The sequence below is a fragment of the Podarcis pityusensis genome (genome assembly GCF_964106645.2).
Source record: "Podarcis pityusensis genome assembly, chromosome: 14".
Classification (NCBI taxonomy): domain Eukaryota; kingdom Metazoa; phylum Chordata; class Lepidosauria; order Squamata; family Lacertidae; genus Podarcis; species Podarcis pityusensis.
The window spans coordinates 23898979-23925620 of NC_138039.1; the positions used below are offsets into that span (position 1 = coordinate 23898979).

The window sequence follows — 26642 nt, forward strand, 5'->3', positions numbered from 1 at the left end:
GACGCATGCACACACAGAGAGCAGAACCCGGATGAGGACGGGGAATGAGAGGAATGCAGGAACCCCCCTGGGAGCAACGCAAAAACATGACAAAAGCACAAATCAGAAGCAAACGAAGCGATGCAGGACAGACTACCTGGGATGGCGCCAGGCCCTTCCACAGCGCCGTGGGGGAGCCGGCGGTAGCCAAAGGAACTGAAAAGAGGCTGGTGGGGGTTTGGTGGAGGTGGAGGCAGGAAATGGACCTGATGATGGGAGGAGGAGGTGGTGGTGGAGGAGGAGGAGAAGGAGAAGCAGGAATGGCCGTTAGGCACCGAGGCCCCTCCAGCTGGGAGGGAGATGGCTTGAAACTGCCCAGGGTAAGGCCCAGCGTCCCACGGACCTGGCAATAGAAACAACAAGAGGCAAACCGTGAAATGGGTCCTGCAGACCTGGAGAAGGAGGAGGAGGAAGGTGATTTTTAAGCTGCCCATCAAAGTTGGAAGATAGGGAGTCAGACCCATCTAGCTTCATGCTGTCAGCACTGACTGGCAGTAGCTCTCTGGGGTTTGGGACAGGAGACTTTCCCCAACCGTTTCCTGTGTGGCTGCTTTTCACTGAGTCCACCTAGCTCAGTGTTGCCTTCACTGATCCACCTAGCTCAGTGTTGCCTACACGGGCCGGCAGCGGCTCTCTGGGGGTTCAGATGGGGCTCTCTCCCAGTCTTACCTAGAGACGTCAGGGATTGAACCCGAGACCTTATACATGCTACTGCCCTTCCCGTTAGGAATGTAGGAAGCTGCCTTAGACCAAAGGTCTAGCTTGGTATATCGAGCTCAGTAGTGTCGACACTGACTGGCAGCAGCTCTCCAGGGCTTCAGGCAGGGGACATTCCCATCCCAACCTTTCTGTATGCAATGCAGATGTTCTTCTACTGAGCCAGCCTGTGATCCTATGGAAACCACATCTGCACTTCCTGCCCCAGCCAGCTGCAAAGAGTCATAATTGTTAAAATTTGAAGGGACCCGAAGTCAGCTAGTCCAACCCATTGCAATGCAGGAATCATAGCTGAAGAGAGCCATGGAAATTGGGTGGGCCTCAGCAGGAGGAGCTCAAAGGTCCTGCGTATGCTACAACCTCCCTGGCATTCCCAAAGAACAGCCATTCAGGGTGCAGAATCGGAATTGCCTCCGCTCCGACCTTCCCCTTACTGATTTGCTTTATGGCAATGAACAGAAAACTCCAGGGTCTCCATCTGCAAAGGGCCTCGCACCTCAAGAATGAGGCAGGTCAGGTAGAAAGCGATAGGAGAAGAATAACCCACATAGGGAGGAAGTCTTGCCTGTTCGTTTGCTGATCGCTTCGACGAGGGTGGAAGGGAAGTAGCCCACACGGTCATTGCCGGTCCGGTTGTCGTGGATACAGCCTTTCCACCGACCGTCGGCGTGCTGCTCCAAGACCTGGGAAATTGGGAGGGTAGTGGGGGGTTAGTAGAGAAGGGGGGGGACCAAGTAATGGGCCACCTTCAAAGTAGGTTGCTCCAGGGCCTTGACAACAGGTTGCCCATGGGAACAAGAAGATGCCACCCAGCCTGGGATGTTTCAAGGCCTCGAGACGGCCTCCAAGCCCCAGCCCCCTAACTCAAAAAGTCTTCCCTACTAACTCTATAGTGTCCTAACTGCAGTTCCTCAGTTGTGTGCCAGGGGGAGCTGGTCCACGTAGAAACCAGCCTATGGTAAGATGTGCATTCCTTGCTCCGCCCTTTTTGTCTCTGGCCACGCCCACCCATCATGTGCCCCCCCCCCCGACAGCCCGGATTGCAATGTGGCCCCCAGGCTGGCAAAAACCAGGGTAGGACCCTCCAGGTGTTTCATAATAGGACTTGGGGAGAGATCTGGGTTCTAATTCACACCCTGGGCTGGTTAACATTGAGCCAATCACTATGGAATCAGAGTTGGAAGGGACCACAAGGGTCACCTAGTCCAACTCGCTGCAATGCAGGAATCGTCTGCCCCAATGTGGGGTTCGAACCCATGATGCTGAGATTAGGCATCTCATGCATTACCGACTGAGCTATTCCAGGTCCCATCAGCACTGGCCAAGGATCAGGGATGAAAGGAGATGGGATCCAGCAACATCCAGAGGATGCCACATCTCAACCAGGCCTTGTCTTTGGCCCAGAACAGACCCCCTTTGCACAGTGCACTGCCAAGGCTGAAGAGCTTTTTCCAAAAACTCTAATGCTTAGATTACTGCAGTCCACAAGCAGATGGCTGGCTTCAGGCACTTCAGGCAATGCAGGTGGCTAATCCTAAATACAGCTACAATAGCAGCAGGTGCTCTAACTGGCAAAGCTATGGATGTTGATCCGACACTCACACTCTTTGGCTATCCTATATATAGGAACGGGCAGGTTCCTCAAGCTGAAAGCATTTCTGCAATCTCTCACTTTGCCTGGTGGGTGGAACCCTCTGCTACCTTGTCTTTGGGCTCCTCCTGCACCTAAGTGATGGGGGAGGCATCTCCTGAGAGGTGTCTAGGACCTGTGAAACATCCCACTCTGGGCAGACAGGGATGCTCCCAGTATCCAAGGGCACCTGGGGAAGGCACGTCAGAGAGAGGCTCTGTCCAACGTGGAGAGGGAGGTTGGACTCCCAGGATATCCTATGTATGGTACCATCACATCTTGAGTAGGGGCTACATTCCAGTGATGGTGCACATACACAAAAACACCTATATTTGAACTTGCATAAGCATCCTTATCTTCCACAGCCGATGCACCAACCTGGCTTTACCCCCTCTCATTCCCCAGCAATCAGCAAGGTAGAGAGCGTAAAAACTCTCCACCTGGATTACTGGGCAAGTCTCGCTCGGGGTGCAGACTCTGCGGGGCTGCCCAAATTCCCACAAGATTTTGCGAGAGCACCCCTGAGCAGGGCTTGCCTGGGAAACAAGGTGGAGAGCTTAAAAGCTCTTTTTGCTTGCATTTAATTGGCCAGCTTTTAACCACGCAAGGTGTGGGGGTTTTTTAAGCCAAGCAGCGCCGGCAGGTTTCAAATCGCTGTAGGCAATTGGAAGATCCAAGAAATGTGTTGGTCAATGGAACCACCGGGCTAAGCTGGCCCCAAGGTTGGACTTGCATACGACACAGTCGTACCATGCAGGCCGAAAGCATTCCTGCAATTGCTTGCTACCCCTAGTGAGCAGAGTCCTCTGTTCCCTTCCTTTTGGCTCCTTCTGGACACAGGTGACAAGGGAGGCGTCTCTGCCTCCTGAGATGTGGCCATGTCTGGTGCAACATCCCCCTTTGGGCAGGCAAGGACACTCCCAGTGTCCAATGGTGCTGGGGTGAGCATGTCAGAGGTGACAGAGAGGGAGAGGGAGTTCTCTCCTGGCTCCCCTTGCAGATGAAGGAGACCAGGGAAGCCCCTGCCCCCTCTCGGATCCTCACTAGCCGCTTCCTGCATTCCCGACAGAGGCCCCCACATCTGGCTGGAGTCCTCCTCTGGGTCCTCAGCTTATCTCCCATTCCTGACTTGGTCAGCCCAGTGTTAGAATATTCCGTTCCACCTTAAGAGGGACAGACATGACTGTTGTGTGTCACATGCCTGTTTACACTCCAGCACAGCTTGCTGGGAACTTCCGTTTGCATATAGCTTATGCTGCTTGCTTGGACACGAAGGGGAGAAGACACGTTTTTCCTCTTGTCCTGATGTATGCTGTATAAACTGCTTGTAAATATGCTTTACACAGCCTCTCCCTGCACTTCTGTTGTGTGTTTACTCTACTGAGTTGTGTGCCCAGCTTCTGAAGCTCTGGGTCGCAGATTCATGCTGCACCAAGGACTGGTGTTCGGCCGGCACGTTGGCCGGTGGGCTGGAGCCAGCTGGGGGCTTGCCAATTGCCCCCGATTCCTTAGCAGCATCCCAACACCCAGGACAACAGGCAAACTCACTGTAATGATGTCCCCAGCTTTGACGTTGAGGCTGGTCAGGTCGTAGTTGTTGCAGTAATCTTTCACGGCCCTGACCTGCAGGGCGGCGGAAGCATCTAGGCAGAGACAAAGGTAAAGGAGGAGGAGGAGGAGGCAGTTGCATGCATTCTAGCGAAAGAGGCGCTGGGGCTCAAGGCTACAGGGAAGCAGGACTTTTCCACCCAGGGACCCTTCCTCTGAACCCAGCAGAGGTTGTGCGTTGGTGGCAGATGGGTACTCTGTACATGCTTAAAGGCACAGCTTTACTTGACCAAGGAGTGGGGCAGATCTGGGTGATTTTCAGTAAAAGGCAGTGTGGTGTAGTGGTAAGAGTTGTAGTTTAAGACCTGGGCGACCAGAGTTCACTCTCAGCCATGGAACTTGCTGAGTGACCACAGGACAGTCTGCCAGCCAGACCTACTTCACAGGGTTGTTGTGCAAATAAGAACGTAGAGCCGTAGGTGCCTCTCGGAGCTCCTCAGAGGAAAGATGGCATATAAATGTAATAATGAACAGTAAATAAATGGAAGAGGAAGGATTTGCAGCTTCCCATTGTTTAGCAACAGGAAAACCAAAGCAAAGTAAATTGGTAACCCAGGAGAGGTTGTTTGTGTGAAAGGATTGTGAGCTCTGGTTCTGAAAGCAAAACCCTGCACTCAGAACATGCTCAGAGGTGCCTCACTCTTTAATGCTATAGCTGTAGATCTTTTGCACCTGTTCCAGGTGGTAGATGTTTGTGTTCTAGCAAAAAAACGAATCAGACCTTGCCAGCCTGACATCTGCCTGGCTGAAGACATTTGGGGAAACCGAGGCAGAGAAATCCAACTGACAACCTCTTCTGACTAGGGAGGGAAGAAGGCGCCAATTCCCATTCTGCCCTGCACATGTCACGCACAACACTGTTTCATTCTCCTACAGCTCACCTTTTGCCCCAAATTACATTGTTCATCCTGTTGTTTCAAAATTACATAACTTGTGTAATTGCGTAAGTTACTTTTTCATTCCACCCTGTTCATTTCAATGCAAAGGAATGCAAATTGGTGATGGGGTGTGTGCGTGTGTATAATCTGAGGACTAAAATCAACAACAGCAGATGCCAACTATATTTGCTGGGTTAACTTCTGTTCCATAAATGGGGCAATTAAGTAAACATGGGCAATCTGGGCTCCCGTTTCTGTTTTCGTCGGAATTCTCCGGCATCCCTTCTCCTGCCCTGTGTTAATTAAGATGGGAGTGTGTAATTGGCTAAGAATTCTTCCAGAGAAGCCTCCCTAAAATGAGGCCTTGCACAGGTATCGCCCTCCAGCTCCCAGCATTTAGGAATATTCAGAGAAGAGACTCACCTGGGAACAGCCAAATTTGGGGTGAGTTTCTCTCTCTGCTCTACAGATTAAACCCACTTGGAAAACGAATGGTTCGCCCATTGCAAACCGCTTCCTGAAACCTATGTTTATAAACTGCGAGATTCCCAATTCTGAGGTAACTACAGAGCTAGTGAAAGGGGCTGGAAATGAGGCCCACAAACCCGCTAGGTGGCGTCTGGCAACCTGGATTTCCTTTGTTCTCTTTGAAGCGAAATGGGTATAAACAATCAAAACAGGTGGCTGTTGTGATGATGACTGGGAGAGAATGCCTACAACGTGATTTTAGGACTTTAGAGAAAGCACCTACATTAGCTTAAAAACACGCTAGAGGGAGATAGAGTGCCGTGGCATCGCCATTCCTCTTATATTTGGCGTTTATCATTTTCTGACTGTTGAAAGGGCCTCACATTCACAACCCCAAAGCTGCATGCTCCAAAGTGAAGGAAAGAGAAGGCCTTAAGGTCTGTCAGAGAGACCCTCCTTGTGATAGGCAAGATAGCAACTTAAGGCAAGGCCTTCTCAGTGCCTGCCCCCCTCCCCTTATGGGACTCCCCATGCACCACCAGAATGAGATATGTCAAACCTCCACATTAGCTTTATTTATTTGTTGAGGCCTTTGTAGCCTGATTATCCTGATGCTGATTAGGGTTTAAGGTTCCATGTTCCTGTTTTTATATAAAGGGTGTATGATTTCATTCCAGTTTTTTATTTTAAATTTAATATTACAGTTTAATTTAATACTACACCTGTAGACAGCCCTGTATAGGGACGTTTATTGCTTGATGTTTTACTGTGCTTTTAATATTTTGTTGGAAGCCACCCAGAGTGGCAGGGAAAACCCAGTCAGAAGGGCAGCATATAAATTTAATAATAATAATAATAATAATAATAATAATAAGCAGCTGTGTTGTAAGCAGCCTGGTGCTCTGATCCAGAGGAAATGCTGGGTCTAAGAGATACAAAATTAAGTGGGTTGGATCCCACATAGGCCTGCTGAAATTAACATGAAACACGGCTAATGGAGGCCCATTAACCTCAATGGGCCTAATTGCCTGGCATAAAATGAGTTGGGTACAATCCAGTTCAATAAAAGAGCTGTGCAACAACAGCCCTGCCAGGGAGGCCAGCTGTGTCATCTCCCGTTCTGCAGGCTACATTTGTGTGAGGGGAGAAGGCAGAACACCTCCACTCACGTGCGGCCAACTTTAGACTGACCGTAGAGTCGGACGGGGCTCCGAGGATCATCTAGTCCAACCCCCTTTAATGCAGGCATCGCAGCCGAAATCCCTTATCCTCACCTCGGAGCATCTGCTTGATCTCCCTGCTGGCCTGGGTGGCCGTGAACTGGTTGACAATGTCCAGCGCCGTCTGGCTGTAGGTGTTTCGGATGTGAGCGTTGATTCCGCTCTGCGAAAACAGACAGGGGTTGGGAATAGGGTGAGCTGCCTGAGACAAGGAAAATGGAGATCTGGGATTGTGGCGAGGCTAGTGAGGGCAAGGAAGAGCCTGAAGATGCCATCCAGGGAGGGCACCGGCTCTCTGGAGCTCAGGGAACCCTCACCAAGCTCTGCACCTTGGCACAAGAGAGGGGCGGCCCCCCAACTTCTGTGCCCTCCCTCTCCCCGCCATTCCTGCAAGCGGACCAGGGCAGGGTGCTTACATCCAGGAGGAGGCGCACGACCTCCGTCTTGCCGCATAAGGCCGCCTCATGCAACGCAGTGCCTGCCTTCGTCTGCCGGTTGATGTCGATCCCGGACTGGAGCAGGAGTCTGCGGGAGGAAAGAGGGCAAAACAACAACAACAACTAAGCCCCCAAACCCCCGGCAGATGCTCCCAGGTTCAAGGGTACCCGCCAGATGGGCAGAAATCCAACAGGTGCCACTGTGGAGGCCTGGAAATGGAGCTGCAGAGACAAGGAGCCCCCAGACAGAGAGAAGACAAAAAAAAAAAAAAAAAAAAAAGGTCTGGAAACATTCACCCGCTGCAAATCCCACGCAAATATTGTCTTTCATTCTGTTTTCTGGGCTTTCGAAGGAGCCATGGGTCCTTGAGTCTTGAAACCCATTTCCCAGAAGCAGCACTGAAGACCTTTTTTTAATTTCAGTGGGAAAGAAATGAGCGGTGCACTTGCGCATTAAACCCATGGGCATTTGCTTTGGCCAAACGTTTGCTTTCCTATGCACACAGTATCAGTGCCTTACACCAGGAGGTGGAAGAAGAGGCACCCTCGACTCACAAGGCTTTCCACGCACTCCTTGGATCTGGTGCGCAAGACCGTGTGAGCCTGACAAACTAAAAATGGGGAGAAAGGGTTGGGTAGGGTGGTCCTGCTAGATAAGGTGAGCCAGCCTAGCGAGGCCATCCGATACCAGGGTTTATGGGAGCAGATTTGTACCAGCTGGGGCTGATGGGAGCTGTAGTCCCAAAAAGCTAGAGGGCACCAGGTTGAGGATAGCTGAGCTAGGCGATCTCACTTAGCCCCTCCTGGATTCAAAACCACTCCATCAATCAAGACTCTAGCCCTGATGAAACCTCATTTCAGCCTCAATTCTCTGCTCCTCCCCAGGCAAGGTCTCTGAATACTGCTTGCCCCTGGAGGAAGACCCTCACATTTGCTGGGCTATTAAGTGGCTGCTTCCTGTCCACCAAACGCTTGGGCCCCGCAAGACTACCCCATTAATAACTCCCAGGACAGGAAATGACTTGGCCGGGGGAGGGGGAGAGAAAGATGTGTACGATTAATGCTTTGCCTGCAGCTCCTGCCGCCCTCTGGCTTTGACTTCTCCTTTCTGAAGCCTTCCAGGCCCTTCCCTACCTTACAAGGCTGATGCGAGGACAAGCGAGATAGCAGATGCAGAGCATTTCGACAGTTGCCCATAATAGGCTAGGGATGAATCTTTCTGGCTCTCATGGGTAATAAATACTCCAAGAAGCTCAAAATCCAGGCATCCCACACAGAGGCAGAACCCAGGGGGCAAAAGCAAAGGAGGCTGTAATATGGAACATGTTGGGGTTCAACCCACCCCAGTGGGGTCCCCTCAACATGCCAGGGAAGAGAAGAAGCCCTATATAAAGTATTGCACAGTGGGGGCCTGCGCTACCCCAATAGGGACATCCCATCCCATCCATCATTCCATCGGGCTATGGGAGAGGGAGAGAAACTGGTCTGAGACTTCTGCATCCGCTGAAAGGCCACCAGTCTTTGGCTCATCCTCTCCCAACCCAACTGGTCATTGCAAGGACTTCACGACAATGAGCAGTTTGAGCAGCTTCCTCTCTCCCAATTCCATACACGTTGTAGTTTTTTTTTTAAGATCCTAGGCTTGCTGGTAGGAAGAGTCCTATCAAGGATATAAACAATGGTGGAAGTTGAATAAGAACCTAAGAAGAGCCTTCTGGATCAGGCCAATGGCCCATCTAATCCAGGATTGGACTCACAGATGCCCCATGGGAAGCCTGTAAGCAGGATCCGAACCCAAGAGCCCTCTCCCCTCCTGCAGTTTCCAGCAACTGGTTTTTAGGAGCATCTCTCCCTCTGACTGCAAAGGCAGAACAGAGCCATGCTGGCTAGCAGCCATGGAGATCTCTCTCTTCCATTAATTTGTCCAGTCCTCTTTTGAAGCCACCCAAGTTGGTGGCCATCACTGCCCCTTGTGGCAGCGAGTTCCATAGTTTAACTATGTGCTATGTTCTTTTATCTGTCCTGAATCATCATCTTTTTTTTTTTCCAGCTTAAGAGCAGGATTATAGATGCTTTAAAAAATAATAATGCAGTAATCCCTCATCTTACACAGGGGTTTGGTTCCAAGGGTTATGTATATAAACGAAAATTGTGTATGCCCAGGACCCTTGGAGCCATGCCACTGCTAGCAAGTGGGGAGGGGGGGAGAGCACCCCCAGAACAAATGGGCCTTGCCCAGCAAACAAGGCAGAGAACTTAAAAGCAGTTTCCATGCCATGTAACCCAAGCAGACCTGGTACAACGCAAGCTTTTAAGCTCCCTGCCTTGTTTGAGGAGTGAGGTCAACTCAGCCTGTCAGCTCTCAAAGGCCAGGGATGCTCGCGTGAGAACTCACGGGAACTCAAATTATCATGAGCGAGATCTCACGAGAACATCCCAGAGCCAGTGCATGGAAAGGGCCTTGCTAAGCAAGCAAGACTTAAAAGCCCTTTTTGCACTGGTTAACCCCAAGTGGAACTGGCACAATAAGAGCTTTTGCTTGGGACTTGACTTGTGCAATTTCTTTTTCCCCCCATTTTTTTTTATTGATTTTCCACATTTATCACAAAGAAAACATAACAAAACACACAACTAAGAAAAACACAACACACTACAATAAACTAAACTAAACACGAAAGAAAATTATTACTTCAACTACCTAAATCTCTTTACATTGGTGACTGACTTCCTCGAATCCCCTCTAACTGAATTTCATTATGTCACCTGTGTAACAGTTCTCCAAATTCATATTTCTCATAATATTAACTCCTTTCATTTACTAACCTCTTCACCTTTATTAATATTCATTGACTTGTGCAATTTCAACCAGCCCACCTCCAACTGCATGTGGTTGAAATCATGAAAGTCAAACGCATCTAAGATGAGGTGTTGCTGAGAAATACAGAGAAATAAACAAACGTAGGGCAATTTGTCTGTGAACAGAGCGCTAACCCTCCTAACTATTGTGGGAGGAGGAGGAAGAGCAAAAATCTGGTTCCCCACCCCCCAAAAAAGCATTTTAAGAACAATGATATCTAGAAACACGGTCCTGCTCTTCCTCAACCTTGCACCCTCCAGATGGTTTGGGTTACAAATCCCCACCCAGCTTGTCCACTTTGGACTACAAGTCCCATCAGCATGCTGGCTGGGGGCTGATGGGAGTTGTAGTCCCAAACATCGGAAAGGCAGCAAGTTGAGGAAGGCTGCACCACCCCTTCAGGAGCCTCATCCCGGACTCCTTCAAGTGGAAACACAGCACAGAAATCTCACAAATGATCCTAAGCGCTGCGGGAGAGGCCTCCAGAGGCCAAGATTAGCAGCTGCTATCCTGCTGAGATACAAGCCCCAGATTAGCGCAGCGGAGGCTGCAGACAATTTGCTAAGTGAGTTGCGTGCCAGCGGGGTGCACAGGGCGGCTCCCTTCCTAACACATTGGCGCACACCAGAGATGAGAGGTGGACCCGGCAGTCTTGGGATTTGCAATTTCAGCCACTAATGCATCGGGAGCAGAGGGGGGAGGGGGAGGGATAATCCTATGCTGCAGGAAAGCCGGTCAGCCAGTCAGATTGCCAGTGCTGATGCCAAGAGAGAGATGCAGGCACCTAGACCTTAAAAAGCCTGGAGAGCAGATCCTGGCTGGACGCCCAGGAGATTTGTCAAATATCTGAAAGCTGACTGGCACCTTGGCGGTTCTGCAGGCACTTCAAAACGGAGGCTGAAATCTCCCCACGACAAACACTTAATGTTTAATATCCATCTTTCGTGCGCTGTGCCAATGCCTTTCTTCTTCTACCCTTCCCCAGATGCCAGGCAGAAGGGGGCATACCTGATGATGTCAATGTGGCCGTTCTTGGCCGCCAGGTGCAGGGGGCTGGTCCCATTGGGGTCGGTGATGTCTCCTGGCTTCGGCTCCAGGAGGGCGGCACACATGTTGCTGCTCAACAGCAGCTGCACTACCTGGAGGGGCAAAAGAGATGATGATGATGATGATAATGATAAAATAATAATTTATTATTTATACCCTGCCCATCTGGCTGGGTTTCCCCAGCCACTCTGGGCGGCTTCCAACAGAACACTAAAATACAATAACTTATTAAACATTAAAAGCTTCCCTCAACAGGGCTGCCTTCAGGTGTCTTCTTAAAGTTTGGTAGTTATTTTTCTCTTTGACATCTGGTGGGAGGGCGTTCCACAGGGCGGGTGCCACTACTGAGAAGGCTCTTTGCCTGGTTCCCTGTAACTTGGCTTCTCGTTGTGAGGGAATTGCCAGAAGGCGCTCGGCGCTGGACCTCAGCGTCCGGGCAGAATGATGGACGTGGAGATGCTCCTTCAGGTATGCTGGACAGAGGCCGTTTAGGGTCAGCACCAAAACTTTGAATTGTGCTTGGAAACGTACTGGGAGTCAGTGTAGGTCTTTCAAGACCGGTGTTATATGGTCTTGGCGGCCACTCCCAGTCACCAGTCTAGCTGCTGCATTCTGGATTAGTTGTAGTTTCCAGGTCACCTTCCAAGGTAGCCCCACATAGAGCGCATTGCAGTAGTCCAAGCGGGAGATAACTAGGTGGCTGGAGGGTGGCTGGAGGAGAAGCAGCACGAGGGACAACGGAAGCCACCTGATTCCAACCAGATTCCAAGCCAGAGTCCAGGATTGTCTGCAAGGACCAGCAGCAATGGCTTGCCAGGATTTCAGACAAGGAGTCTCACTCAAGTCTCTCCAGAGATGCCAGGACTGAACCTGGGACCTTCTGCACACACAAAGCAGGTGCTCTGTTACTATGGTCCTTTCCATAAAAAATAAAGCAAGGTTCTAGTCCTCAGCAAGGGCTGCACTATATGGCGACAAAGGAAGGTGCCTCATACCAAATCAGACCACTAGCCCATCTAGATCAGTATTCTCTACACCAGGGTTTCCCAACCTTGGGTCTCCAGCTGTTTCTGGACTACAACTCCCATCATCCCTAGCTTGCAGGATTAGTGGTCAGGGATGATGGGAATTGTAGTCCAAAATCAGCTGGAGACCTAAAGTCGTCCCCCATTTCTGCCACCGCAGCCGGTTGACTTACCCCAACCCTTCCAAACTCGCAGGCCAGGTCGAGCGGCGTCTTGCCCGAAATGTCCAGGATGCAGGGGTTGGACTGGTGCTGGAGGAGCATCTCTGACTGCGGGATGGAGAGAGCGAAAAAGAGGCAGGCACAACAAAGTGCAGACGCTGAGTGGAGCTATGGGCCAAAATCCACCAGATAGAGGATTCAATCTCTCAGTCCACTGCCTGCATTGCTGGCGTGTCCTGGGTGGGGTGTGGGGAGCTGCTTCCCAGGGGTTTCTTCCCACACCACTCCAGCAGGAGGGAGAGTCCACATAGGAGAGGCAAATAACATTTGGTGTGTTCAGGCGTTCACCTGAACACTTATGCGCCAAGCCCCATAAGGGAGCAGAGGGGCAGGCGTAAGGGAACAGGGGTTTGGATTTGGATTTGATATCCCGCTTTATCCCAGTTCACCAGATTACGAGTCTACCGCTCTTAACCACTACACCATACTGGCTGTGGTGTTGGGTGGTGTAGGGCACATGTGGTGTAGGGGTAGGGCACATGTAAGCCCCACCTCCATCAATGCCATGCACTCCCCACCAGACCCCAATGTTGCCCAGGATCTGCAGGGTCGGTTTGCTTAAGGATTCTATGGGCCCTTTGCAAGTCAAAGGCAAGTCAAATTCTCTATACCATTGGGCAAGTAAAATTCTCTTGCCACCCCCAGAGAGCTGGAACAAGATGCATTTTTCATGGTATGGTGCAGATGAAAGAGAAAATTGGTTTTGTTTGCTCCTCAATGAAAAACAACCTCATTTGCGCTTCTCGAACCAATATGCCAACTGAAACAGGGTCAGCCTTCGAAATTGGCTCTCCTTTGAATTTCTCCAGACAAACAAATGCATATATTGGGGGGAAACGAGCAAAAAAAAGAGAAAGTCATCTTACTTAAAATAAGATACAAAACTGAACTGCAGTCAATGGAAAATTTGCTTGCAAAAGATCTCTATCAGCCAAAAATGCATGCAAAAATGTGTTTATCGGGAGGATTTGAGAATTTGAGACTGACAGATTCATCTATCCCTAGGCAAGACCCCTTTCCCCACCCCTTTTGCCCCTTACCACATCATAGTGGCCGTGCTGGGCTGCCAGGTGCAAAGGGATCTGCCCTTCATCCGACTGAACATTCACAGAAGAGCCAGCCTTCAGCACCAGCTTCATGGGGTCCTTCTTACCCTGCCAGGCAGCATAGTGCAAGGGGCGCATCCCTGTACCACATCCAGGAGGGGGTGGGGCAAGAGAGAGAGATTATCAATGCTAGTATTGAAACCACCCTTCATTTCTGGGGGCATAACTCAATCCAAAAGAACTGGGAAAACTTCTCAAGGCACAGGGAGAACACTGGAAGTGTCCAACAGCCGCCACAAACAAACCACAGTATCGGAATATGGGAAACTGTGGTTTGCCCAAACCACATTTAGTCAATACACCAGGACATGGTGGGATACACTTGCAACTTGATGACACACTGGTTGAATTATATTTGCTGGGCTTCTTCCAGCTGCCTCCAAAGAAGGGTTCTTAATAATAAAAATGCATTGAGGTCGTAGTGTAGATGGGCACAAATCTGACCTCAAAGCTGGCAATAGCCACAAGCCCATGGGGGTACTCCAAAGCTGACCTTAAGGTGGCCATAAAGGAACAGAGGAACAGGGGGGTGGCACCAGTGAAAAACAGGTGAATTGAAATTCATCAAGAGGCTGAATGCATGTGTTAACTGGCTTACCAATGCCAGGGTGTCTGTGGTATCAATACCTGGTTTGTGTGGAGGTGTAACATAACCATTATCACTATCTCTACTTTTCTGCCTTGTCTTTCCTCCTGCCCTCACTGTTTACAATCCCTCGCACCCCTCAAATCATGATCTATGCAATATTGCATGCTTCTGATGAAGTGGAATGCAGCCCAAAAAGTCTTAGGCCATAGTACATACGTCCCGCCACACCTCCCCTCATTAAGGTTGTTTTCTTTGCAAGAGACTAACAGTCTTGTCCTCTAGAAATGGGATACATGGCATGCTCATGAAAAAAGACCATAGGACAACCTTCAGCAGCTTGTGAGATCTGCCTCTCTCTCTCTCTGCCTCTCTCTCTCTCTCTCTCTCTCTCTTTGTTCTCCGTTGTAGCACAGCTCAGTTCCCCAATACTAGAACCCACCATGATCAAAGCAAAGCCCCGCCCACTCACATCAAAGCCCCGCCCACCTCCCCCAAATCCCACCCCCAGGTGCTCTCTGCATTCCTTCTAGGAGTCCCTCTCCTGTGCTTGCCTTTGTTATCCTTGATATCCACAGCAGCCTGAGCCTCCAGCAGCAGGGATATGAGTTCTGTGTTGCCATTGAGGGCCGCGTGGTGCAGGGCAGAGAATCTGCAAGGAAAGGGGGCAAAGCAGAGATGTCAAGTGCCGGAGAGACTCCCCACCACGACCACCTCCTTCTCCTCCTTCTCTTGCCCTGCCCAATTCCCCAACTCTCAGTTCACGCCAATGCAGAAAGCAGCTGCCCCACAAAGAGCTAACCCTGCTTCAGATTTCCAGGCTAGCTCAGAGCACCTGCTCCCAGAGCTCTCTCCCCTTTCCTTAGATCAGCAGGAGACGCACTGCCCAGGTACAGCTGGCACAAAAGCAGGTCAAGGCTTTCTCTGCCACGAACCCCAACTCTAAGGGAAGGACCTCCCCAGGATCCTTCCTGGCTCCCACGCTCCCCTCGCTTGCTGATATTCTGCCAACAGGCAAGGGCTTCTTTGGAGGCAGGACTTGTGGACATCCAATGAAGCTGAACGTTGGAAGATGCAGGGCAGATTTTTGCAGAAGTACTTTTTCACACAGTACCTAGTTAAACCATGGAACTCACCGCCGCAGAAGGAAGTGATGGCCACCAATTTGGACGGCTTTAAAAGTTTACAAGACAAATTCATGCAGGAGAGGGCTATCGATGGCAACAAGCCAGGACAGCTATGCTCTCTCTCCTTCCATGCATGGCCAGAGGAAGAAATGCTTCTGAATACCAGTCGCTGGGGATCACTGGTAGAGAGAATGCTCTTGTGCTCAGGTCCTGCTGTGAGTTTGCCACTGAGACATCTGGCTGGCCACTGTGAGAACAGGATGCTGGATCAGATGGGCCATTGGCCTGATCCAGCAGGCTCTTCTTATGATCTTATCTTTAGTTGCATGCACCCAGGACGCGGGTGGCGCTGTGGTCTAAACCACAGAGCCTAGGGCTTGCCGATCAGAAGGTCGGCGGTTCGAATCCCCGCGATGGGGTGAGCTCCCGTTGCTCAGTCCCAGCTCCTGCCAACCTAGCAGTTCAAAAGCACATCAAAGTGCAAGTAGATAAATAGGTACCACTCTGGTGGGAAGGTAAATGGCGTTTCCGTGCGCTGCTCTGGTTCGCCAGAAGCGGCTTAGTCATGCTGGCCACATGACCCGGAAGCTGTATGCCGGCTCCCTCAGCCAGTAAAGTGAGATGACCGCCGCAACCCCAGAGTCGTCCGCGACTGGACCTAATGGTCAGGGGTCCCTTTACCCTTTACAAAGGTAGAATGATAGAACAGTAGCCTTGGAAGGCACCACAAGAGTCATCTAGTCCAGCCCCCTGCAATGCAGGAATCTTTTGCCCAATGTGGGGCTCAAATCCAGGACCCTGAGATTAAGTCTCACAATCTACCAATTTAGCTATCCCAGGACATACTGCTATCCTGTTCTCCCTGGGCTCCTGAAGAAGCAGGCAACTGGCCAGCAGTAACCTCAAGGGAGGAGCAACCAAAATAGTATCCCGGGCTGGTCCAGGCTCAGAGTCCAAGCAAGAGAAGTCTGATTCAGTAGAAGCCAGTTTCTGCTGTTTCTATGTCATGGTGTCCCAAGCATGTGCACAGATTTTAAGGTCATCATTTTTTAACTGGTTTTAGTGTTAGTTGGTTGCATCCTACCCTGGCATCTGCTGGTGAATAGCAGGTAATATATTTAATTTATCATCATCGCCACCAGTCCTTCCTTGCTATCCCAGCCTCTGGAGGCAGATGCTGACCTTCCTGGAGAGGACTGCCAAGACCCTGATGTCTATCTTGGCTCCAGTGAAATACTTTCCCCGCTGACCGGCACACACTTAAAAATTACCTATGTGTTTTTAGCTTCATTTTTTAGATCCTGGATTAAACCTGATTTGGTACTGCTATACAACTCTGCCTCTCGCTGCTACTTCCAGATTATTATCGCTTTACTGCTTTTAAACAATGGGTAGCTGCTCCAAGAACCTTTGGGGGCTAAAGAGGAAGACGGAAAACTTTGAAAAATAAATTCATGAATTAAATAACCGGCGGGTTTTTTGGACGGAGAGGCAGAGATGAGGATTACGGGCTGGATGCGTGCACATAAGTCATATCTCGATCCCGGGATATTTGGGGAAGACGCACACAGCTTTCCAAACATTTCCATAAAAGCACAGACCCAAACTCTGCAGATGTAAACCAGAGCAGAGTTATTATAGCTGCTAAGGAATGCCCCAATTTAGCACAGGGTTCGTGGGGTCTACTTGGCATTGTAGCGATTCCACACATACACACACACAGAGAGAGCAATGGGGCTCAGCAAATCTGCCGCTCCCGCTCTTTCCAGGAAAGCTGCCCAGAAGCCTGGATTTCAGCGTTCCCTGGGATTTGTGCGTCTGGGGGCCATGGGGAGGACGTGAGAAACGCACTTGGGCGCCTCTGAAATGCTTCCAGCAGGGAAGCTGTTCCTGTTATTTTTCTTCCTTAGATCACTCCACAAGAAAAGCAAAAATATCCCTCTCCACTGAGCCATTTCGGTTTGTTTTTCTGCGTTTTTATGTTGTGAACCGCCCTGAGACCTACGGGTACAGGTGGTTATACAAATTTGTTAAATAACCAAATAAAATAAAAGTGGGGGGAGAGGAAAAACAACAACTGTATACTCTGCCTTGAGCTCCTTGGAGGAAAAGGTGGGGTATGAAATGCAACTGCTAACGAATATTCTGCAACGCCATAGTGGTGGCACCAGTTCAGCTGGCGCATTGAGATACAATGCAACGAGCTATTCTCTCTCTCCCTTCCTCTCTCAGACACACACGTGGCTCCTTGCTTGGGCAGCCTCTGGTCTCTGTGAGACTGCTCAGGATACTGACCCAAGAGACCTATTCTCTCCCCTGCCTGCATAGGGCCAGAAAAGGCTTTGTGCTGAGCACCCATCCCTTGCCTGAAGCCAGAAGAGCCCAGCTTTGCGTGGGAGTCTGCGCCTCTCTCCAGCTAATGGAAGAAGCGTCCCCCCCCTTCCCGCCCCCTCGTCTTTCAGCAAAGACTCATTTACTTCTCCGTCTCCTCCGCCTGCCGCCTGCCAAGCCGTCTGCAAGGGCTGCTTGGAAAGGGAGGTGGCACCTGCCCAGGAGAGGACAGAGCCGTTCTCTTCCGCCAAAGCAGGCTTCCCCAACCTGGAGCCCTCCAGAAGTTGATCTTTTTATTTACGACTATTTATTAAATTTATAGCCCACCCTTCCTCTCAAAGGGCCAAGTTCAAAGCCCTTAACAACCGACAGGCGCCTTCACTGTGCTCTTTTCAGTCCCTGCTAAAAGCATTTTTTGCTTAGGCAAGCCTATCCACATATGTAGAAGGTTGGCACAAATTTTAATTTGTTTTTAGTCCATTGTTATTTTGACTTTTCAAAAGTCTAAAATTATTGTTGGCAATTTTATTGTTTTATCTTTTTTTTCTAAACCGCTTTAAGGGTTGTTGTTTTTAAAACAATCAAGTGGCGCATAATTTTGTTGACATAAATAAAATAAATAAAAGAGCCCAGGATGGAAAGAAACAAGTGATTATTAAACAATATAAGAACAATTCCACCAAAAAGAAGTCAGAGATGGCACCTGTCTAATATTTAAGGGGAGGACATTCCAAAGGGCTGGTGCCACAACACTAAAAGCCCAATGACTACATTGCAGGGAACAGATGTCCTTGGGAAGATGGTGCCTTCAAGACAGCCTGCAAACAGCCATGATTGACTGGGTGCCATGGTCTTTGGGTATCCTGGTCCCGAGTTGTATTTATACCTAACAGTGCACCTTCCCCAAATCCAACCATCTTGGACCCTATGAGGCTTTATATCCCACCCTTCCTCTGGGGCACGTGACTTCCCCCAAAGAATCATGGGAACTGTAGTTTAAGGGTTGAAATATACTCAGAGTCGCAAAGTGATTTCATGCTCTTTATTCAGCTCATAGTGGTGAGGAGGAATGAATAAATGTCCCCTCACAGTATCTGCTTTATATACATTATTTACACAATGGGCTGCACATGATTGGCTAATTCTGGAATTCTACTGTAAGCCAATCAGGTTGTGGATTCACTTCTATCTGGAGCAGGATTGGGTGGTTCCTGCCAACCAATCATACTGCTGCATTGTTCTAGGACCAATCAGACTGCTGCATTCTGAATCCTATTGTTCTAGGACCAATCAGACTGCTGCCTTTTGGATCCTATTGTTCTAGGACCAATCAGACTGCTACAGTTTGGATCCTATTCAACTCAGTACATAACACCCCTCCCCTCTAAGTTCCAGTCCTGCCCGGGAGGTCGCATTCATAGTCCTCAAGGTATGCCGGCGGCCTACGTGTGCGTTGTGGCCTGGGGTGTTCCCTGGTCCGGGCTCCGGGTTCTGGCTCGTGTTCCAAGGATGCTGGCTGTGATGCGGCTGTTTGGTCTGGTGCAACCGGCTCGCTCAGTCGTGGTTCTGGTTCCGGTGTCCTTTCGGCCTCACGGGTCCTCTCTGTATTTACTGATTCTGCCTCTCCTGCTGGCCCCTCCTGCTCTATGGGCCTCACTGCCCCGCTGTTCCCTTGGGACTCCTCTGACCTGTCCTCCTCCTGGTTTTCTCCCGGGAATCGTCGCCGTATCTGGTCGCAGTGGCGGCGCCAGCATTGCCCCCCATCCGTTAGCACCTCGTACGACACGGGGCCAGTGACCCTGGTGATTGTGGCGGGTACCCATGCTGGGCCTGCCCCAAAATTCTTTGCGTACACTGGGTCCTGGGCCTCGAAGGTCCGGGGGTTCCTGCCTTCCCCCACCACTACCTCATCCTGAGCTCTATCGGGGTGAAGGCGGTCCAATCTGATTGCAAGGCGCCGACCCATTAGTAGTTCAGCGGGGCTCCGGCCAGTCGTTGAGCTGGGGGTGCTGTGCTGTGCTAGAAGGAATGTGGCAAGGCGGTACTCCCAGTCCCCTTGCGTCATGCGGCGAAGGGTGTCCTTGGTGGTCCGCACCATGCGTTCTGCTTGGCCATTGGTGGCAGGGTGGAACGGCGCCGAACGGATGTGGCGGATGGCGTTCTGCGCTGTGAAGGTTTGGAATTCTCCTGACGTAAATGCAGTCCCGTTGTCTGAGACGAGAGTGTCAGGGAGCCCGTGGGTTGCAAACAGCCTGCGTAGTACCCGGATGGCTGCGAACGTGGAAGTGGACGGTACCAGTGCGACTTCCAGCCATTTGGTGTAGGAGTCCACCACTATGAAGAATGTTTTCCCCTGAAAGGGGCCAGCGAAATCCACATGCAGGCGTGACCATGGTGCTCGGGCGGACTCCCAGGACTGGACTGGGGCCCTTGGGGGATCTGGGCGGGATTCTTGGCAGGCCTGGCAGTGTTTGACCCAGGCCTCTATCTCTCCATCGATCCCCGGCCACCACACATAACTCCTGGCAAGGGCCTTCATTCTTACTACCCCTGGATGTGTCTCGTGTAGGGCTGTGAGGACCCTTTTGCAGAGGGGCTGGGGAACAACGACTCTGCTTCCCCATAACAGGCACCCCTTGTGGGCCGACAGTTCATGTTTGCGGGTTGTGTAGCCGGCGAATTCTGGCCCGGGGCTGCTGCTGGGCCATCCCCTCCACACCCAGTCCAGGACCCGGGAGATGACCCTATCTTTCTTGGAATGGTGTGCAACTTCTTGTGCCTGAATGGGGCGGTCGGGAAGCAGCTCCAGGCTCATAACCTCTTGTGCAGGTGCTGGGTCAGGGCCTGTTTCCGGTAGTGGTAGCCTGCTGAGGGCGTCCGCATGGCCCATCGCCTTCCCAGGTCGGTGAATCAGTGCATACTGGTAGCTGGCAAGGAAAATTGACCACCTGAGGACGCGAGGAGACAGCACTTGGGGGGTCTGCTTTTCGGGGGCAAACAAGCCAAGCAACGGCTTGTGGTCAGTCACCACGGTGAAGGGCCGCCCGTACAAGAAATCATGGAATTTTTTTACTCCCTTTACGATTGCCAGACCCTCCTTGTCGATTTGCGAGTAGTTCCGCTCGGTTGTGTTGAGTGTCTGGGAAAAGTACGCCACCGGTACCTCTCTTCCATCCGGGAGTTGGTGCCCCAGGACAGCTCCAATGCCATAGGGTGAGGCGTCGCATGCTAGCACCACCGGCAGCCTCTCGTCGAAGTGTGCCAAGACCGAGTTTGAGACAAGCAAGTCCTTGACTGCCTGGAATGCGGCCTCCTGGCGCTGGCCCCACACCCAAGGGGCCCGCTTGTCCAGGAGTCTGTGTAGGGGCTCCGCTACCGCCGCCTTGTGGGGAAGGAAGGAATGGTAAAAGTTCAATAGTCCCAAGAAGGCCTGAAGTTCAGTCTTGCTCTTGGGCGCTGGGGCATCACAAATGGCCCGTACCTTGTCCCCAGTCGGGTGGACCCCTTCTGCGTCCACCATAAATCCCAGAAAGTCCACCTGAGGCACTCCTAGTAGACATTTTTCCCGCTTCACCTTGAGACCCGCCGTCTGGAAACGGTGCAGAACGGTGCGGAGGCGGTCCTCAAACTCCTCTGGTGTGGGGCCGGCAATCAACACATCATCGAAGAAGGGGGTGACGCCAGGAATCCCTTTAAGGAGAGAGTCCATTATATTCTGGAATATGCCTGGTGCCACGCTGACACCGAATTGCAGCCGCTTTACCCTGAACGCTCCTCTGTGCGTCACAATCGTCTGTGCCTCTGCTGTGGCCTCATCTACTGGCAGCTGTTGATATGCTTGGGCCAAGTCCAGCTTGCCAAAAATTTTCGACCCAGCCAGGGTGGCAAGGACATGGCTGACCACTGGCACTGGGTATGCGTGGGCCGTGAGGGCCTTGTTTATGGTACATTTGTAGTCTGCGCAGATGCGGACCGAACCATTAGGCTTGACGGGTGTGACGATTGGGGTTTCCCAGGGAGCATTAGGCACCGGCTCCAGCACTCCTTGCTCTACGAGTCGGTCCAATTCCTCGTCTATACGGGGTTTCAAGGCAAACGGGACCCGGCGGGCCTTGAGCCTGACCGGTCGTACTGCGGGGTCAAGCTGTAGCGCAATGGGGGGGCCCGTATACTGTCCCAATTTCCCATCGAAAACCCCTGGAAATTCCTTGCATATGGCGTCCACGTCCACTTGTAAGCTAGTGTGGTTCACCCCGGTGACAGCTAGCCCCAGTGGTCCAAACCATGCCAATCCCAGTAAGCTAATGTAGGGGCCCTTGACCACAAGCAAGTCCAGTTGCCGCGTCCGCCCTCGGTATTGCACCCTGAAGGTCCCCACCCCCATTGTGGGGACCTTACGTTTCTGGAAGTCCCGGAGGGTGAATGGGGCCGGCCTGAGTTTGGGACCCCCAGTGGGACACAGTTTCCTTAAGGTCCTTGCCGAGATTATGGATAGAGTTGAACCCGTGTCAAGCTCCATGCGGCATGGGGCCCCCTCTATCTGTACCTCTACATAAATTTTCTCTACGTTGGGGTGGGGCAACTGGTATACCTGGAAGTCCGTGAGCTCCGTCGAGTTGCCTTGGTGCGTTGGGCCCTGGGACCTGGGGCTCTTGGATTGGTCATCTGATGCCTGGTGTCGGGTGGGCCGAGCCCGACACACCCGGGCGATGTGTCCCGATTTTCTGCACTGCCTGCACTCTGCGTTGCGGAAACGGCAGGTCCTCCTCTCGTGACTCTCCCCGCAGCTTGCGCAGTTCCCTCCTTCTCGTCGAGGCAGCTGTGGTCTGTGCGCTGCTTGAGTGCGCTGCTGTACTCGGTGCACCTCCTCCCTGTCGGATCCTGAGTCGTCGGTGAGGTCTTCATGGTGGACCCTCGGTTGGGATGGCAGGCTCGGCCGTGCCTCTTGGGTCGACCTCTCGGCAGCTTCTGTTGCCAGGGCCTCCTCCAGAGCGACCTGGAACGTTAGGTCCTTCTTAGCGTAGAGGCGCCGTTGCAGCTTCTCATCCTTCAGGCCACCGACGAGGCGGTCACGAAGCATGTTCTCCAGCTCTGAGAAGTTGCAGAACCGGGCGGCTTGGCGGAGAGAGGTCACAAACCCAGTTATGGTTTCCCCAGGGGCTTGCCGCTTTGCGTAGAAGGCATTTCGACGAGCCACCACTGAGGGCTGCGGCGAAAAGTGCCCCTTCAGCTGTTCCATTATTGTTTTGTATGGAACAGTAGCGACGTCTTCAGGCGCAAGGAGAGCCCGGGCGATTTCAAACGTCTCCTCTCCGCAGACGCTGAAGAATATCGCCCTCTTCTTGGCGTCTTCTTCGTCGGTGACCCCTTTGGCTTCTAGGAGGAAGGTGAAACGGGAGGCGTACGCTTCCCAGTCTCCAGATGCTGGGTTGAATGGCGAGAAGCTGCTGTTGGCTGCCATTCTGAGTTCCTTGTGCCCCGGAGCTGAAGCCTGGATACACGGTGCGAGGCAGCGGTGCGGCAGTTGGCGGTGCTGCGGTGCTGTGTGTGGCAGTCAGCTCAGCGGGATCCCACCTTCGTCGCCAGTGAAATATACTCAGAGTCGCAAAGTGATTTCATGCTCTTTATTCAGCTCATAGTGGTGAGGAGGAATGAATAAATGTCCCCTCACAGTATCTGCTTTATATACATTATTTACACAATGGGCTGCACATGATTGGCTAATTCTGGAATTCTACTGTAAGCCAATCAGGTTGTGGATTCACTTCTATCTGGAGCAGGATTGGGTGGTTCCTGCCAACCAATCATACTGCTGCATTGTTCTAGGACCAATCAGACTGCTGCATTCTGAATCCTATTGTTCTAGGACCAATCAGACTGCTGCCTTTTGGATCCTATTGTTCTAGGACCAATCAGACTGCTACAGTTTGGATCCTATTCAACTCAGTACATAACAGGGTACTGGGAACTGTAGAGGTCACTACGATTTCCAAGATTCTTGGGGGGAAATTTTGTGCTTTAAATGTATGGTTTGCTACAGGTTTAGAACAAAAGCCATTCTAGTCCAGCATCCTGGTTCCAGCAGAGACCAGTCAGGTGCCCTGAAGCATAAAGCCAATAGTCATCCCCTGGTATTTGCCCCACAACCTGGACAAAGAGCTTGTGTTTGCTGCTGTTTTGATGCCATTTGGTGGCTGGCCCCTGTGAGAACAGTATGCCAGACTAGATGGGTCATTGGCCCGATCCGGAAGCCAGGCTCTCCTTATGTTCTTTGGTTTTCTGGAAGGACACACTAACCTGAATTCACAGAGATCACACCTGGGGAGTGCAGAGGAGGAGGGGAAAGTTTGCTCCATTGTACTATTTTCCATCTCAGCAAAAATTGCCTCCTCTCATCTCCTACAAGTCATCACAACAGTGAAATTATCTGGGCCCCGGCAGCTGCAAGCAGCTTTCTTATATCAAGAAAGGAATGGAAAAGGAATACACTTCAATAGGAAGCAAACGAGGTCACCTCATGAGGCAGCAGAATTGCTTCCTTCCCCCCCCCCCCGCCTTTTCAGGCACGTGAAGCGAACGGAATTAAGAATTCTGCCCTCGGAATTCTGTGCCCGGCATAAATTACGCAACTCAGACAGGGTTGTACAATGGCTCTCTCTAATTTTGCGTCATTTCCATCTTTTGCTAAAGAGTGGGATGGCGTGCAACACACCACTCAAGATCCAAGTCTCAAAGGAGGCAGTGAAGGCCACCGACCCGGATGGCTTTGAAAGCAGACGGGACAAAACCATGGAAGAGAGGGCTATCAATAGCTACTGCTCTGCTTCCACAGCTGGAGGCAGCAATGCTTCTCTGAATGTCCAGTTGCTGGAAAATGCAGGAGGGGAGAGAGCTCTTGTGCTTGAATCCTTGAATTGCAGGTTTCCCATTGGTCGGCCACTGTGGGAACAGGATGGGCCGCTGGCCTGATCCAGCAGGCTTTTTTTTTACGATCTTAAGTCATGGGGAGGCCAGGCACAGTGCTTGTGATGTACAGAGGAGGCCACAGAGAGAGGTCCCCTGCAAAACTGGATGCAGGCAACACAAGGGGGTCTTAAGAACAAAGATAAATTTCTTCATGCCCCCCTCCTGAAAGCCTTTCCATCCACTTATTTATTTTATTATTACTTCTTTATCCCGCTTTTCCTCCAAGGAGCTCAAGGTGGCGTGCCCAATTCTCTTCCTCTCCCTGTTTTAGCCTCACAACAACCCTGTGAGGTTGGCTGTGCCCACGCACAGCTGGAGCATGCCCCCTAGGCAGCAACTTTCCCTAGCCTGCTACCCTCCCGATTTTGAGGACTACAACAGTTCCCATCAGATTCGGGCAGCGGAGCTGTATTGATGTTGGGGGCTGATGGGAGTTGTAGTTCCAAAGCTACTATCCAGCCCTCCCCGACAAAAAAAAAGGATCATCTTGATCATTAACTATTTCCATCTGCGGGAGACGGAAAGATTCTTAATGGCTACTGCCTTGCTGTGTCCAGGATCTGACAGGATTGGAGGAAGCCTTGACCAATAGCTCTGGGCTTCTCAAGGAATCTCCTTTCCTATCGCTTGAATCCATTGGTTAGGATCCTTCTCTCTGGAGCTACAGAAAACAAGTTTGGTTCATGTTCGTGTGGCAGCCCTTCAGATATCTGAAGATGCTAAACACAGGCTTCCTCAACCTCGGCCCTCCAGATGTTTTGGGACTACAGTTCCCATCATCCCTGACCACTGGTCCTGCTAGCTAGGGATCATGGGGGTTGTAGGCCAAAAACATCTGGACGGCTGAGGTTGAGGAAGCCTGGCCTAACATAACCCTTCTTCTCAGTCCTCTCTTCGCCAGGATAAACATCCCCATCTCTTTCAACCGTTCCTCATAAGGCTTGCTTTCCTTGCCTTTTCCATGTTGATGCTTTTGAATTATGGTGCTGGAGGAGACTCTTGAGAGTCCCATGGACTGCAAGAAGATCAAACCTATCCATTCTTAAGGAAATCAGCCCTGAGTGCTCACTGGAAGGACAGATCCTAAAGCTGAGGCTCCAATACTCTGGCCACCTCATGAGAAGAGAAGACTCCCTGGAAAAGACCCTGATGTTGGGAAAGATGGAGGGCACAAGGAGAAGGGGACGACAGAGGATGAGATGGTTGGACAGTGTTCTCGAAGCTACCAGCATGAGTTTGACCAAACTGCGGGAGGCAGTGGAAGACAGGAGTGCCTGGCGTGCTCTGGTCCATGGGGTCATGAAGAATCGGACACGACTAAACGACTAAACAACAAAAATCCTTGGATCATACGGTAGCTAAAAATCTCCCCTTTCCTGCTCACTGGGCACCTGCTGGATGCTGGAGACAAGGACCCTGCTGCAGAGATAGCAACAGCCCTTCAAACCCCCCACCCCCATGACACTGGACCGCTACCCCACTGGTGTTAATGGAAAAACAGATTTCGCCTACTTACCCATCAGTGTCTTGGAAATTCACATTCACCCTCTTGGTTGATCCCAGGAGCTCTGGGGGAGAAAAAAACAACAATGAGAAAAAGAAGGTAAGGATTAGAGGTGTGGAAGAAACAGAATAAGGAGCAGGATTCCTCCAGAGTGGCAATACTGCACTAGATGTGGCGTTGCTCTGACTTGGTCTAAACTGCTTCTGGCTCAGGCGGAAGGTTGCCTTCCTCATCGGCCCTGCAGCAATATGCCTTAACTAATCCCAGCGGAGGACTGGGGACATACCCAGGGAATGGAGCGACTCACCTGTTAGGAAAGGTTGCAAGGTTTGGGACTTTTAAGTTTAGAGCAGGGGTCAGCAAACTTTTTCAGCAGGGGGCCGGTCCACTGTCCCTCAGACCTTGTGGGGGGGAAGATTATATTTTGAAAAAAAATAAATGCATTCCTATGCCCCACAAATATATATATACATATGGAATTTCAGCATAACAATTTATCAAAAATACATCATCCTCATTGCCCCACCCCCCACCCCAGACTTCCCTCAGCTCCTCTCTCTGATTTCTCTGCATGTTATAAAATTGTAGAAATCCTCAGTTTATCTGTCTGTATATTATCAATAAAGAGTTTGTGAATGTTTATTCAAAACCTTCCAAGGAGTCCAGTTCATTCTGTTTCTTTAAGTACTTTGTAAAAGGTTCCCATTCTTCTTTAAAGTCACAGTTATCCTTGTCACATAGATTATGTGTCAATTTCGCACATTCCGCATAGTCCATCAGTTTCTCTTGCCACAGTCCTATGCCCCACAAATAACCCAGAGATGCATTTTAAATAAAAGGACACATTCTACTCATGTAAAAACACGCTGATTCAC

General features: G+C 51.0%; 1 protein-coding gene across 5 annotated transcripts in view; it reads right to left on the bottom strand.

Moving 5' to 3' along the window:
- Positions 1-26642, bottom strand: part of CASKIN1 (CASK interacting protein 1) — a 123824-nt gene that overhangs the window by 23520 nt on the left and 73662 nt on the right. For 2 of the 5 annotated variants that reach the window (XM_080981678.1, XM_080981677.1), the window contains exons 2-11: positions 25780-25831; positions 14394-14491; positions 13188-13333; positions 12100-12195; positions 10863-10993; positions 6977-7085; positions 6615-6723; positions 3935-4029; positions 1322-1439; positions 137-382 (exon numbers count right to left, since the gene is read on the bottom strand). In XM_080981678.1, coding sequence (XP_080837804.1) covers positions 137-382; positions 1322-1439; positions 3935-4029; positions 6615-6723; positions 6977-7085; positions 10863-10993; positions 12100-12195; positions 13188-13333; positions 14394-14491; positions 25780-25831 — 1200 coding nt within the window. Of the gene's footprint in view, positions 1-136; positions 383-1321; positions 1440-3934; positions 4030-6614; positions 6724-6976; positions 7086-10862; positions 10994-12099; positions 12196-13187; positions 13334-14393; positions 14492-25779; positions 25832-26642 lie in introns of those variants that run through there. The other 3 variants (XM_080981679.1, XM_080981680.1, XM_080981681.1) reach the window with 2 other exon arrangements.